At 41.9% G+C, this 12,834-nt stretch overlaps 1 protein-coding gene across 3 annotated transcripts; it reads right to left on the bottom strand.

Annotated features, from left to right (window-relative positions):
* Nucleotides 1–377: 377 nt before the first annotated feature.
* On the bottom strand, nt 378–6,438 carry LOC140855431 (uncharacterized). Of its 3 annotated transcripts, none has more exons than XM_073251314.1 (3): nt 5,868–6,438; nt 2,598–4,303; nt 378–2,350 (listed from the first exon to the last, which is right to left on the bottom strand). In XM_073251314.1, exon 3 carries the CDS (start codon nt 1,408–1,410, stop codon nt 547–549), a length of 864 nt encoding a protein of 287 aa, XP_073107415.1. In that variant the 5' UTR covers nt 1,411–2,350; nt 2,598–4,303; nt 5,868–6,438; the 3' UTR covers nt 378–546. The 3 variants fall into 3 exon arrangements, with proteins under 3 accessions (XP_073107415.1, XP_073107416.1, XP_073107414.1); XM_073251315.1 differs by having other exon boundaries at nt 378–3,175; nt 3,318–4,303; XM_073251313.1 differs by having other exon boundaries at nt 378–4,303.
* Between the last annotated feature and the right edge of the window lie 6,396 nt (nt 6,439–12,834).

Below are 12,834 nucleotides of genomic sequence, written 5' to 3'. Positions count from 1 at the left end.
ATCCGGTCTAAAAGAATCGGACCTTCGACTTTGCTCATGTCAGGATGAGGTTCTCCTCCTGTTCCTGACATGGCTGTGGGGGCGCGTTAGGGCATTGTAAGGCCTCTCCCCCCATCCGGTCTAAAAGAACCGGGCCTTTAACTTTGCTCATGTCAGGATGAGGTTCTCCTCCTGTTCCTGACATGGCTGTGGGGGCGCGTTAGGGCGTTGTAAGGCCTCTCCCCCCATCCAGTCTAAAAGAATTGGGCCTTTAACTTTGCTCATGTCAGGATGAGGTTCTCCTCCTGTTCCTGACATGGCTGTGGGGGCGCATTAGGGCATTGTAAGGCCTCTCCCCCAATCCGATCTCAAGATAATCAGACTTTCATTTTATTTATGTTAGGATGAGGTTCTCCTCCCATTCCTAGTGTAACCTTGTTTTAATTGTTTGAAGGGGTCATCCCCAGTCGTAACAAATCCATGCCAAATGGGAGGAACATACAAAGTCGAAAGGAATTTAGATTCAGGGCAAGGTCGTAAGCGATACATTTACAGGTTTCCTGAGTTCTATGGTCGTGGAAGGTCTGCTCCTCCTTGGGGCCCTCCGACGATGGAGTCGATGGTCCCAATTGGAGGCCGATCCCCGGATTGCTCCTTTCTCCTTGGCGGTTCAGGTTGCGGTAGGGCCCTTGGCCGATCTTCTCTACCCTCAGGCCGACGTCGGATGAACCTGTCGAGTCGACCTCGCCGGATGAGCTCCTCGATCTCGTCTCGAAGCTGGATGCATTCCTCCGTGTCGTGGCCATGGTCGCGGTGGTAGAGACAGAACTTGTTGGGGTTGCACTTCCCGGGGTGCGTGCGCATCCTCTCTGGCCTAGGAAGCTGCTCCCTGACCTCCATCAGCACCTGGGTCTTCGAGGCATTGAGGGGGGCGTAGTTGCGAAATCTTCCCGATGGCGAATCCCGCCGAACCCTGTGATCCAAACTTCTCTGTCTACGTACCCGGGGTGGAGTATGGGCACGCTTGTGCCCAGGAGGGGATCGAGAATGCGGCCGAGCTTCTCTCGACCTTTTTTCAACTGCGGGCTTACTCGAGTCTCCCGCCTGCCGCTCTCTCGTGGTCTCCTCATCCTTCATTTTGAAGGCTTCCTCTGCTCGGGTGTACCCTTCAGCCCGAGCCAACAAATCAGCAAAATTTTTGGGGTACTTCTTCTCCAGGGAGAACAAAAGGTCATTCTTCTGAAGGCCGCCCTTCAGAGCGGCCATTGCTACCGATTGGTCCAAATTCTGAACCTCCAGCGCTGCAACATTGAAGCGGTTGATGTAGGCCCGAATGGACTCCCCCTCCCTCTGCCTGATATTCATGAGGGACTCTGAGCCCTTCCGGGGGCGCCGGTTGCTGACAAAATGGGCCACGAATTGGTGGCTCATTTGATCGAAGGAAAAGATGGTACCCGGTTTCAGCGCCGAGTATCAGTTTTTCGCCGCTCCCTTCAAGGTGGATGGAAAGGCTCGGCATAGAATGGCATCGGGTGCGCCATGAAGCAGCATCATCATCTGGAAGGCTTTCAGATGATCGATCGGGTCCGAAGTCCCGTCGTAGCTTTCGAACTGGAGGAGTTTGAAGTTTGGCGGGATCGGTTCCTGCATGATCATTTGAGAAAAGGGAGGGTCAGTGCAAATATCCTCACCATAAGCGGGGGGAGCGTGGCGGAGTTCTTCGATCTGTCGGTTCATCTCTTGGAGTCTTCGATCCAGGAAATCCTCTTGACTTCGGGTCTCGAGGGTCCTCTGGCAGAATGGGGGCAGAAATCTTCCAGGGGTGGAGTCGTGATCCGATTGAGGGCTCTCTACCCTCGGGTTTGTCTTCCCAGGAAAGACGGGATGGCTGGCCCAAGTGGCCCGCCCCACCGTCGGATTCTGGTGTTCCGGTGACACCCTTTCCAGGTACACTGATGCTTGCGGCTGCTGCATGGCCTATATGGCCTCCGTGAGGCCTCTGACCTGCTGCGCCAGCAGATCAAATTGCTCCGCACCGACCGTCGTCGCCGGAGGAGGAGGAGGAGGCTGGGAAATTGGAGGTGAGGTCAGAGCCTGAGATCTGGCCGCGGAGGTCGTGGATCGTCGTGTGGACGCCTTGCGGGGAGGCATAGGGCAAAGACCAAGTAAAGGAGGGAGGAGAGGCCACCGGAAAAGATGCCCAGGGGCGGTCCCGTTGAGCACCCCTTTAAGAACAAGGGTACTGCGAAGACACAGGCCCTTCCTCTAGCGTCAATCTTTTTGGTGCAAAAATCTGCTTACGCCAGAGAAGCTGGAGTCGCGGTCGCCGCTGGGACCTGCAAAAGAAGTCTAAACCGGAGGTGGGGTTGCTCTGGCAAGACCCTCCGACGCTCAAGTCAGTTCTCTGCCTCAACAAGAATTGAGTGCTCGAACGAAAATTTTAGCAGAGTTTCTAGTTAAAAATGAGAGCTTATAGAATAACGTATCTGGGGTTTCCCCTTTTATAGACGGAGGGGGCAACAAACTGATGGTGATGCCTATAACCGTCTGGTAGTGGGCTACCCATAGTCAGAGAAAGTTTGTTGCGGAGAGTAGTGGGGTGGACCCGTGGCTATTACCGGGGCGTGCCACGTGGAGTCTGCCACGAGGAGTGGAGCGGCGTCCGTTGTCGCGACTTGCCAGAGGATAGAAGAATCGTGCGGTATCCATCGCGAGAAGTGGAGCAGGACCGTGGCCATTATTATGGCCTGCCAGGGAGTGATGGAGCCGCATGGAATCCGTCACAGGAGGTGGAGCAGGGTCGTGGAGTGATGGAGCTGCGTGGAATCTGCCGCAGGGAATGGAGCAGAATCGCGGCTGTCATTGCGGCGCGCCAGGGGATGAAGGTCTGCCGGCTGAAGTCCGGCTGGAGTGTCGGGCAGAGAGAGGTAGTTAGCCATCTGTCCGAGAGGAGCTCGGAATCCGGCTTCGGCAGGAGCTCGGATGGAGTCTTCCTTCAGTCACAGCCGGGGGTGGAGTCCGGCTCCCGTAGGGGTCTGAGCGGGGTGTCCTTGCTGTTGGAGTCATGGGCGGAGTCCGGCTCTCGTAGGAGTCTGGGTGAAGTCTACCTGTAGCCGTTGGAGTTGTGGACGGAGCCCGACTCCCGTAGGAGTCCGGGCGGAGTCTTCCTGCAATTAAAGTCAGGTGCGAAGTCCGACTTCCATAGGAGTCCGGACGGAGCTTACCAGCAGTTAGAGTCGTAGACGGAGCCCGGCTCCCGTGGGAGTCCGGGCAGAGTCTTCCTGCAATTAAAGTCAGGTGCGAAGTCCGGCTCCCGTAGGAGTCCGGACGGAGCTTACCAGTAGTTGGAGTTGTGGACGGAGCCCGGCTCCGGGCGGAGTCTCCCTTACGGTTGAAGTTGGGGACGGAGCCTGGCTCTAGTAGGAGTCCGGGCGGAGTCTTCCTACACTTAAAGTCAGGTGCGAAGTCTGGCTCCCGTAGGAGTCCGGACGGAGCTTACTAGCAGTTGGAGTTGTGGACGGAGCCCGGCTCCCGTAGGAGTCTGGGCGGAGTCTTCCTGCAATTAAAGTCAGATGCGAAGTCCGGCTCCCGTAAGAGTCCGGACGGAGCTTACCAGCAGTTGGAGTTGTGGACGGAGCCCAGCTCCCGTAGGAGTCTGGACGGAGTCTTCCTGCAATTAAGGTCAGGTGTGAAGTCCGGCTCCCGTAGGAGTCCGGACGGAGCTTACCAGCAGTTGGAGTTGTGGACGGAGCCCGGCTCCCGTAGGAGTCCGGGCGGAGTCTCCCTTGCGGTTGAAGTTGGGGATGGAGCCCGGCTCCAGTAGGAGTCCGGGCGGAGTCTTCCTGCACTTAAAGTCAGGTGCGAAGTCCGGCTCCTGTATGAGTCCGGACGGAGCTTACCAGCAGTTGGAGTTGTGGACGGAGTCCGACTCCCATAGGAGTCCGGGCGGAGTCTCCCTTGCGGTTGAAGTTGGGGACGGAGCCCGGCTCCAGTAGGAGTCCGGACGGAGTCTTCCTGCAATTAAAGTCAGGTGCGAAGTCTGGCTCCCGTGGGAGTCCGGATGGAGCTTACCAGCAATTGGAGTTAGTGACGGAGCCCGGCTCCCGTAGGAGTCCGGGCGGAGTCTTCCTTGCGGTAGAAGTTGTGGACGGGGCCCGGCTCCCGTAGGAGTCCGGGCGGAGTCTCCCTTGCGGTTGAAGTTGGGGATGGAGCCCGGCTCCAGTAGGAGTCCGGGCGGAGTCTTCCAGTCGTTGGAGTTGTGGACGGAGCCCGGCTCCCATAGGAGTCCGGGCGGAGTCTTCCAGCCGTTGGAGTCGGAGGGGACCTGCAAGGGTCAATCCCACTGAAAACTTCGGCTGAGGGTATTTTATACCCAACACTATGTAAATTAACTCTAACTACCAGCAAGTAAGAGCAAATAAAAGAAATCTAATGATTTTAGACTTTTTGAAAAAATCATCCGAGCTACAGGATGATCAATGGGTCTAATCCTAGGTGCATCATAGATTGAACCATCTCATGGTCAATCTTAAGCGCCTCTGCTCTCCAAAAAGCCTGATAGTCTAATCTTCATCACGATGTAGTCTACCATGAATGCTTGATCGTTATTTGAAAATAGAAAGAAATAATTTCTATCTGCTCTCAAATAATTTTTTTTTTTATTATTTTACATCAATATGTAAAAATCTTAATCAATAGTTGGAAATATAGAAAAGAAATATACGGCTGATAATACAATGCATCATGGGCACCCAGCTCCTATTGAAACTCTTGCAGATGTATTTATATAATCAGCCAGCATGAAAGCATTCATACATACATCCATCACATGGATGTACTATAGTCTATAACCAATCAACATGTATTTTATAACAATTATAAAATATCATAACAAACTACTCATGTTATTTTAATTGTGATATCATTCAAACATATGTCAATAAAAATGTTTAAATTTATGGGCATGGGATCCATCTAGGGTTTTCGATTTGGGTTCATCTCTTGATCCAAATTTTAACTTTAAGTCCATCATTTGTCATTCATTTGAGTTGAGTTGATCAATTTATAGGTTAACCATAATCCATTTAGGTTAATGATAATTAGATTAACCAAAATTAAATATGAATTCTAATCAAATTAGAACTATGAATTTGATTTAATCTATAATTATTAACTCTAAACACATTAGAACAATAAATTATAGTTAAAACAATTCATCAGTAAAAATCCTAATCCATGTATGATGCTTTCTTTCCATGACCAATTTTTTTTTTGGGTACCACACATTCCTCGGGCAACAACCAAAATGGTCAACCCACAATGGTGAGTACTTGATAACATGGTGGTCGGCACTTGGATCTTAGGTGAATGCAACATATGCAATAACCTTAAGTCTTGGCAATGTTCATCCATATGTAGCATTCCAAGGGTCCACGCATTACATGCACTGGATTTCAGTTCCATCGAAAATTAGATCATAGAATCTAATCAAAAACTTATCACACAAGTTTAAAAATCATGAAATTTAATATCCAAGATTTGAACATAGATTGATAACACTTTATCATAAACAAAAATACATCAAGAATATCAATTAAATATCAATCAGAAAATCTGATTTTGACATAGTTTGAACTGGATCTAATCCATATAACAAAAATAATATGAAATTTGATTGAATCAATCAAGGATGGCTTTGATACTACTATTGGGTTCTGATGACATAGTAAAATATAAATTTTAAAAAATTTTAATATGCATTCAACAATTGAAAATAAAGTTTAACATTTAAACAAGTCTACCGGAACACAAAAGCCCTAGGAACCCATTGATAATTACAATCAAATATCAAAAATATACATATTAAGAAGAGATCAAAAGTCATATACCAATAAGAAGACCATGATCTGATAACTTTGAGACCTCCACAAGACTCTAAAGTAGAAGTCCTCCAACGGTGATCCACACAGGACTGATCAGGGCTCTTTCCAACTCGACATGGTGCTGTAGCCTTCTTCACAAGCTTGCTGTCGTTCGTCCTTCACAAGAACTGATTGCACCATTGCTTGTATGCCTTCATGACCTCCACTAAGACTTTTTTAGGAACCCTTCCTCAAAAAATCTCACCACACACAAATCAGATTTTATGTTCAACACAAATAATCTGATTTTTAGGACAAGTATCTCATACTTTCCTTTTCTCCTCTCTTCCTTTCTATTTTTCTCTCCCTTTTTCTTATCCTTTTTTTTCAAACTTTTTTTCACTTTTTTCTCTCATTCTCATGCCCATCCACAGCCAAAAATAGCACATTGAAGCATGATGTAGCTCCCCCTATTTATAGAAAATAAGGGGCGACACATGGGATGCCAAGAGTTGGTGTCCCTTCATTCTTACGCACATCATTTAATTTTTCTCATAGAATTCAATGAGATGGCATGGAAACTAAAGAGGTTAAACTATGGGACACCAAGAGTTGGTGTCCCTTCATTCTTACATGCACCATTTAATTTTTCTTATAGAATTCAATGAGATGGCATGGAAACTAAAGAGGTTAACTAGTAGAAGGACTCTTCCTCTATCTAAAAAAAATTATAACGCCAACTCTTAGTGCGTGGGAAAGGATTTAGCGTGAGATTCCAAGAGTCCTTAACACTTAAGACTCTTCCATAAACTCAACACATAAATGAAAGGTTAACCAATTTAATTAGCATTCAAACTCCTTGCTAGAGAAGGACTCCTTTTTTTTCTATGCCAACATATCCTAATGGTCATCAGATGGTGCATGGGATAAAGAGAAATGCATGGAATAATAGGAAGAATTAAGAGTCCAATATGAAATGGACTCTCCATTTTCATCACCCAAAAATAAGGGACGTCCAAAATAATTTGGCATGAAGTTTCTTTCAAGAGAAGGACTCTTTCTCCTCTTCCACACCCACACATCCCATAGCACCATCAGATGGCACACAAAAATAAGGGACATGTGGAGCTTGATAGTAAAATTAAGAGGAGTAGATGAGAAGGACTCTTCCTTCTCATCACCATTTATTTTGGGTTAATTTGTGCATGACTTTTGGCATGGAAGAGATGGATCACATATGGAACACTTCCATAAAATCCAAATCATCAACCTATTTAAATATTGGTTCAAACCCAATCACATTAAGTCAGGGCAATAAGTAAAAAGTTAGCACAAACACATTTGCACTGAATCCAATTAGAAACTTGGGTTAATTAATATGCTAGCAATTTAATTAACCCATTGAATTTATAATAAATTCAAATAGATTGGATCAAGATCAAATTCTTATTGTGTGTGACCCATTGAGTTCCAAATCTAGTCAGCAGTGGATCCAGACTCTCGACATAACCCTAATCCGATTGGATTAGGTCAGCTCAAGAGTCTCAATCAACTAGGACTCTTCTTAATTGATTCTTGAATTAAACTCTTTTAATTCTTATGAGTTCATAAGTCAAGATTGACATCTAGTAATATGTCATGACTATCCAGAAGATTTAAAATTTGATAAAAATATCAAAATTATCTTTCTGTGGTGAGTTACCGTGTAATTCAATCCTTCAATCACACAACATCCCGGAAAGGTCATGGGTATGAAAATACGTCAAACTCAAATACCTATCTATATGTATCTCAATTTGATGATGATGACTCGATTGATGAATCAATAGAAATCATTTCTACTATTTATCTCTGCTCTGGCCAGAGACTCTTAGAGTCATCATCTTATGAGATCACATAGGATGTTCTCTCCTCCTACAAGGAGTGACGATTCTTTATTGACTACTCACAATCTCTATGCATACTTCACCATATCCAGAATATCTCATACACATCTCAAAGTGGTATGGTAAGAAATAAACCAAAGTAAGGATCCATATACATAAGGTACCATAGTGATCTCAGGTCAAAGGATCATATGCATCACTTCCACTGAAGAACCATCTGTTGACATGCTGTAAGGCTCCATCAGATATTCTTTTGGTGGGTCAATTCAGTGAATTCATTCTTTAAAGAGCACCTACATTCTTGTATTAGTATCACTACATAAGTCATTATGAGATCAACCATCCTCTCTATCGAGTATACATAGGATATACTAGTCTTATCAGTATCATCGATCTCTGACTCGATGATCCAATGATTGAGAATATTTTAGATTGGAGCTATCAAGATTTTAGATATCACTGGCATGATCTCATCATAGTCCTACAATCATTGCCCTAATCTATGGGCTTTATTATAATTATAAAAAATATGATGCAGCAAATGATAGAACATAATACCTCATAAATAAAAATAACTAATGTCATGCAAATGAGTAGGAAGAAAATAAAGAAAAGTCCCTTCGCATCCTTGTGCGATTGGCTTGTAGGGCACTATTATTTCATTATCACAGTAAAATGGTACTAGATTCTCAATCTCAGGAATGACATCCAATTCAGTGATGAATTTCTTCATCCAGACAGCTTCCTTGGCAGCTTCACTTGCAGCTATATACTCTGCCTTAGTGGTTGAGTCAACTACAGTCTGCTGCTTGAAATTTTTCTAACTAACAGCTCCACCATTAAGAGTAAAGACATATCTCGAAGTAGATTTACTATCACCAGGATCCGATTGAAAACTAGAGTCAGAATAACCTTCTAATTTTAGATCAGATCCTCTATATACCAGAAAAATATCATTAGTCCTTCTCAAATACATAAGAATATTTTTTACTGCTTTCCAATGACCTCTCCTAGATCAGCCTGAAATCTACTAACTATACCTAAGGCATAGAAAACATCAGGCCTGGTACATAGCATAGCATACATGATCGATCCTACTATCGAAGCATAGGGAATAGAACTCATTCTATTTCTCTCTTCTGGTATTTTAGGAGACATCCTTTTAGAGAGATATATGCCTTGACTCATGGGTAAGTAACATCTTTACTCCCATCCATGCTAAACCTTTTTAGCACTAAGTCTATGTACCTGGATTGGGACAAGCCTAACATTCTCTTAGATCTATCCCTATATATCTTTATACCTAGTATATAGGATGCTTCACCCAAATTCTTCATAAAAAACTTACTTGATAGCCATGTCTTGACTGATTGTAATATTGGGATATCATTCTCAATAAGAAGTATGTCATCCACATATAAAACTAAGAAGATAATGGCATTCCCACTAGTTTTCTTATATACACAAGGTTCATCTATATTTTTGATGAAGCCAAACTCTTTGACTGTAACATCAAAGTGGATGTTCCAACTCCTTGAGGCTTGTTCTAATCCATAAATAAATTTTTTAAGCCTACATACTTGATTTGCTCTCCCTTTTGAGATAAATTCTTCTGGCTGAGACATGTAAATTTCTTCCTTAAGATAACCATTAAAGAAGGCAGTCTTTACATCCATTTGCCAATTCTCATAATCATGGTATGCTGCTATTGCAAGCATAATCTGTATAGATTTGAGCATGACAACAGGTAAAAATATTTCATCATAATCAATACCCTATTTTGCCTGAAATCTTTAACTACCAATCTGGCTTTATAGGTTTCAACTTGGCCATCTGCTCCAATCTTTTTCTTATAGACCCATTTGCATCCAATGGGGGCACACCCTCTGGTGCATCAACCAAAGTTCACACTTGGTTGGAGTACATGGAGTTCATTTTAGATTTTATAGCCTCTAGTCATTTGTCTGAGTCCCTACTTATGATGGCTTCCATATAGGTCAAAGATTCATCATTCTCAATAATGTAGGCTTTATTATTTTCAATAACGAACCCATACCTTATAGGTGCATTCTGCACTCTATCCGACCTTTGGAGAGGAGGTGTATTTTATGGTTGTACTTCATTAATGGATATTTCTGATTAAGGATCATCTTGTGCTTGCATTTGTAGGTCTTGAACTTCATTAAGTTCAATTTTCTTCCCACTGCCTCTTTCTAGGATAAACACTTTTTCCATAAAAGTGACATATTTACTGACAAACACCTTTTGTTCAGTAGGATGGTAAAAAAGATATCTTATACTCTCTTTAGGATAACCTACAAATAAATATTTATCTGTCCTAGCACTCAGCTTATGTCTAAAGTTTCTTTTAACATAAGCTGGATAGCCCCATATCTTAAGATACTTAAGATTAGGCTTCTTTCCTCTCCATACCTCATATGGAGTGTTTGGCATAGATTTTGAAGATACTCTGTTCAGAATATAGACAGCAGTTTCTAGGACATATCCTCAGAAGAAAATAGGCAAGTCTGTAAGGCACATCATGGATCGCACCATATCTAATAAAGTATGGTTCCTCCTTTCTGCTATACCATTTAACTGTACGTATAGGGAGGGATCCATTCTGAGAAAATTCTATTTTCTTTAAGATGATCTAAAAATTCATTGGATAAGTATTCTCCTTCTTGATCGAATCAAAAAATTTTAATACTTTTTCCAGTTTGTTTCTCGACCATACTTTGATACTCTTTAAATTTATCAAAGGTCTCAAATTTGTGTTTCATAAGATACACATATCCAAACCTAGATAAATCATTAGTGAATACTATAAAATAAGAGTATCCTCTTCTGGCTTCTGTTGTCATTGGACCACATACATCAGTATGTACAAGTCCTAATAACTCACTTGTTCTTTCTCCATGTCCACTAAATAGAGTCTTAATCATTTTTCCCATAAGATAAGATTCACAAGTACCTAATGATTTATAATCATAGGGATCAAAGAACTCTTCTTTGTATAACTTGTTAATCCGTGTCTCACTTATATGACCAAATTGACAATGCCAAAGTAAAGTATTATTTATCTCTTCTCTCTTTCATTTTTTGCTTTCATCAATATAAAAAATATTATCATTAGATAGAATTAGAAGATCATTATTAATAATGCCGTGACAAAGAATTTTACTAAAAAAAGAAATTGAGCAACTATTGCTCTTTTCATTTATTTCATAATCTTGTTGCAATAGCAACGGTACAGAAATAATATTTCTAATGATCTTTGGTATATAATAACAGTTTTCTAGCTCTAAGATCTTTCCAGAAGGTAACTTCAACATATATGTCCCTACAGCCTCTGCTTGGATCGACTCTCCTTCAGCACCGTAGAGTACGAAGTCATCCTTTTTCAGCACTCTAATGTTTTACAGCCCTTGCAATGATTTGCATATATGACAACCGCAAGCCGTATCTAATACACAAGAGTCTGAATTGGAAGAACTTAATGATAAATTTGTATGTATCTCATACATACCTTTTGGTGCATCGCTTGTACTAGCCTTTATAGTTGCAAGATATAACTCACAATTCTTTTTTCAGTGTCCTACCTTGCCGCAGTTAAAATAGGTACCCTGTCCAGAGATTTTCTTCCCCTTCTTCACCTTGCTACCCTTAGGATTCAAAACTTTCTTTAAACCCTTAAAACCTGATTTCTTCTTAGAGATTTTACCCACAAAAAGAAGTGGAGCCTTTTCTTTCTTAATGTGGCTCTCAGCTATTTTGAGCATGTTTAACAACTCAAGCAAGGAGATATTCAGTTTGTTCATGTGATAATTCATGACAAACTGAGCGAATAATTTGGGGAGAGATTATAGGATTAAATTCTAACTTAATTCTCTATCCATCACAAAACTCAATTGACCCAATTTGGTGATCGGTCAATGATCTTCAGGACATGGTCTTGTACGGATGACCCCTCAGTTATTCTAGCACAGAATAACTGCTTAGATATCTCATATCTAGTAGTCCTACTTTATTCTCCATACAACTCTTTAAGATTGAGGAGTATGGATTGAGTATCCATGCTCTCATACTGTCTTTACAATTCATTGCTCATAAAGATCAGTATGATGCACTTGACAGTCAAACTGTCATTCTTTCACATCCTATAAGTGGATACCTCCTCCTTTATGGCATCGTTCCCAACCTCTTGTCATTCAGAGACATCAAGAATATAGGAGAGCTTCTACTTAGTGAGTACAATTTTTAAATTCTTCAATCAGTCCACATAATTGGGATCGGTCAACTTGTTGGAATCAAAAATTTTTCACAATGATAGTGAAGATGCCATTTGTAGAATTTAATCTACAATGAATAAAGAACATTACATAAGCAAACAACTCATGTTGACTTACACAACTAAATTAGGTCTTTAGATTTAATTGTGCCTCCTATTATTTTATCGAACATCATAACCCTCTACTATGATGAACGAGATATATGACATATTTATCTGAGTGGGATTGAGACCCTAATCCCTCATAATGATCTTGTGTTAACACAATAAATCCTTATGAGTTCATAGGTAGGAAACTCTTTCTAATTTCATCTCATGTAATTTTCAATATCATATCTTAGCCTCTAAAATATTATTAGCCTTGTATTAATACAACAAGCTATAATATTTTAGTTAAGTAAGACCCTTCATTTCAATACAGTCAAATTCAAATATAACTACCCTTGTGTTAACACAACAAAGCAGTACATTCAAAATTATCATAAGCATCTTCTATGCACCAGAATTATGTTATATCAATCCTTATGACAAGCCTTATAGTAACACAACAAACTAGCCATAGTTCATGATGTAACATTAACCTAGTATGAAGGAAGGCCCCTAGTAGTGTTTTCAACATTAGAATTTTTCAATATCAAGATTGCTTAATCAAATTGGCCAGGTAAGTAAGGTGGGGGTTCCTCCATTGCTTTCCTTAGATACCAATAAATTGATCAGATCAGACAACGAAACTAATTAAAGAACCTTCTGTAGCACTTTTTTAGACACCAATTGATCAAGAATTGGTTAACCCCTAGTTGCATATCACTACAACTTA

This window comes from Elaeis guineensis, chromosome 2 (genome assembly GCF_000442705.2).
Source record: "Elaeis guineensis isolate ETL-2024a chromosome 2, EG11, whole genome shotgun sequence".
In the NCBI taxonomy this organism is placed as follows: domain Eukaryota; kingdom Viridiplantae; phylum Streptophyta; class Magnoliopsida; order Arecales; family Arecaceae; genus Elaeis; species Elaeis guineensis.
The sequence above is the reverse complement of the archived record's forward strand: the minus strand, read 5'-3'. Positions and strand labels throughout refer to the sequence as shown.

Coding starts and splice junctions, on each gene's coding strand:
- LOC140855431 (XM_073251313.1), bottom strand. CDS start 1,410: ATGAGCCACCAATTCGTGGCCCATTTTGTCAGCAACCGGCGCCCCCGG.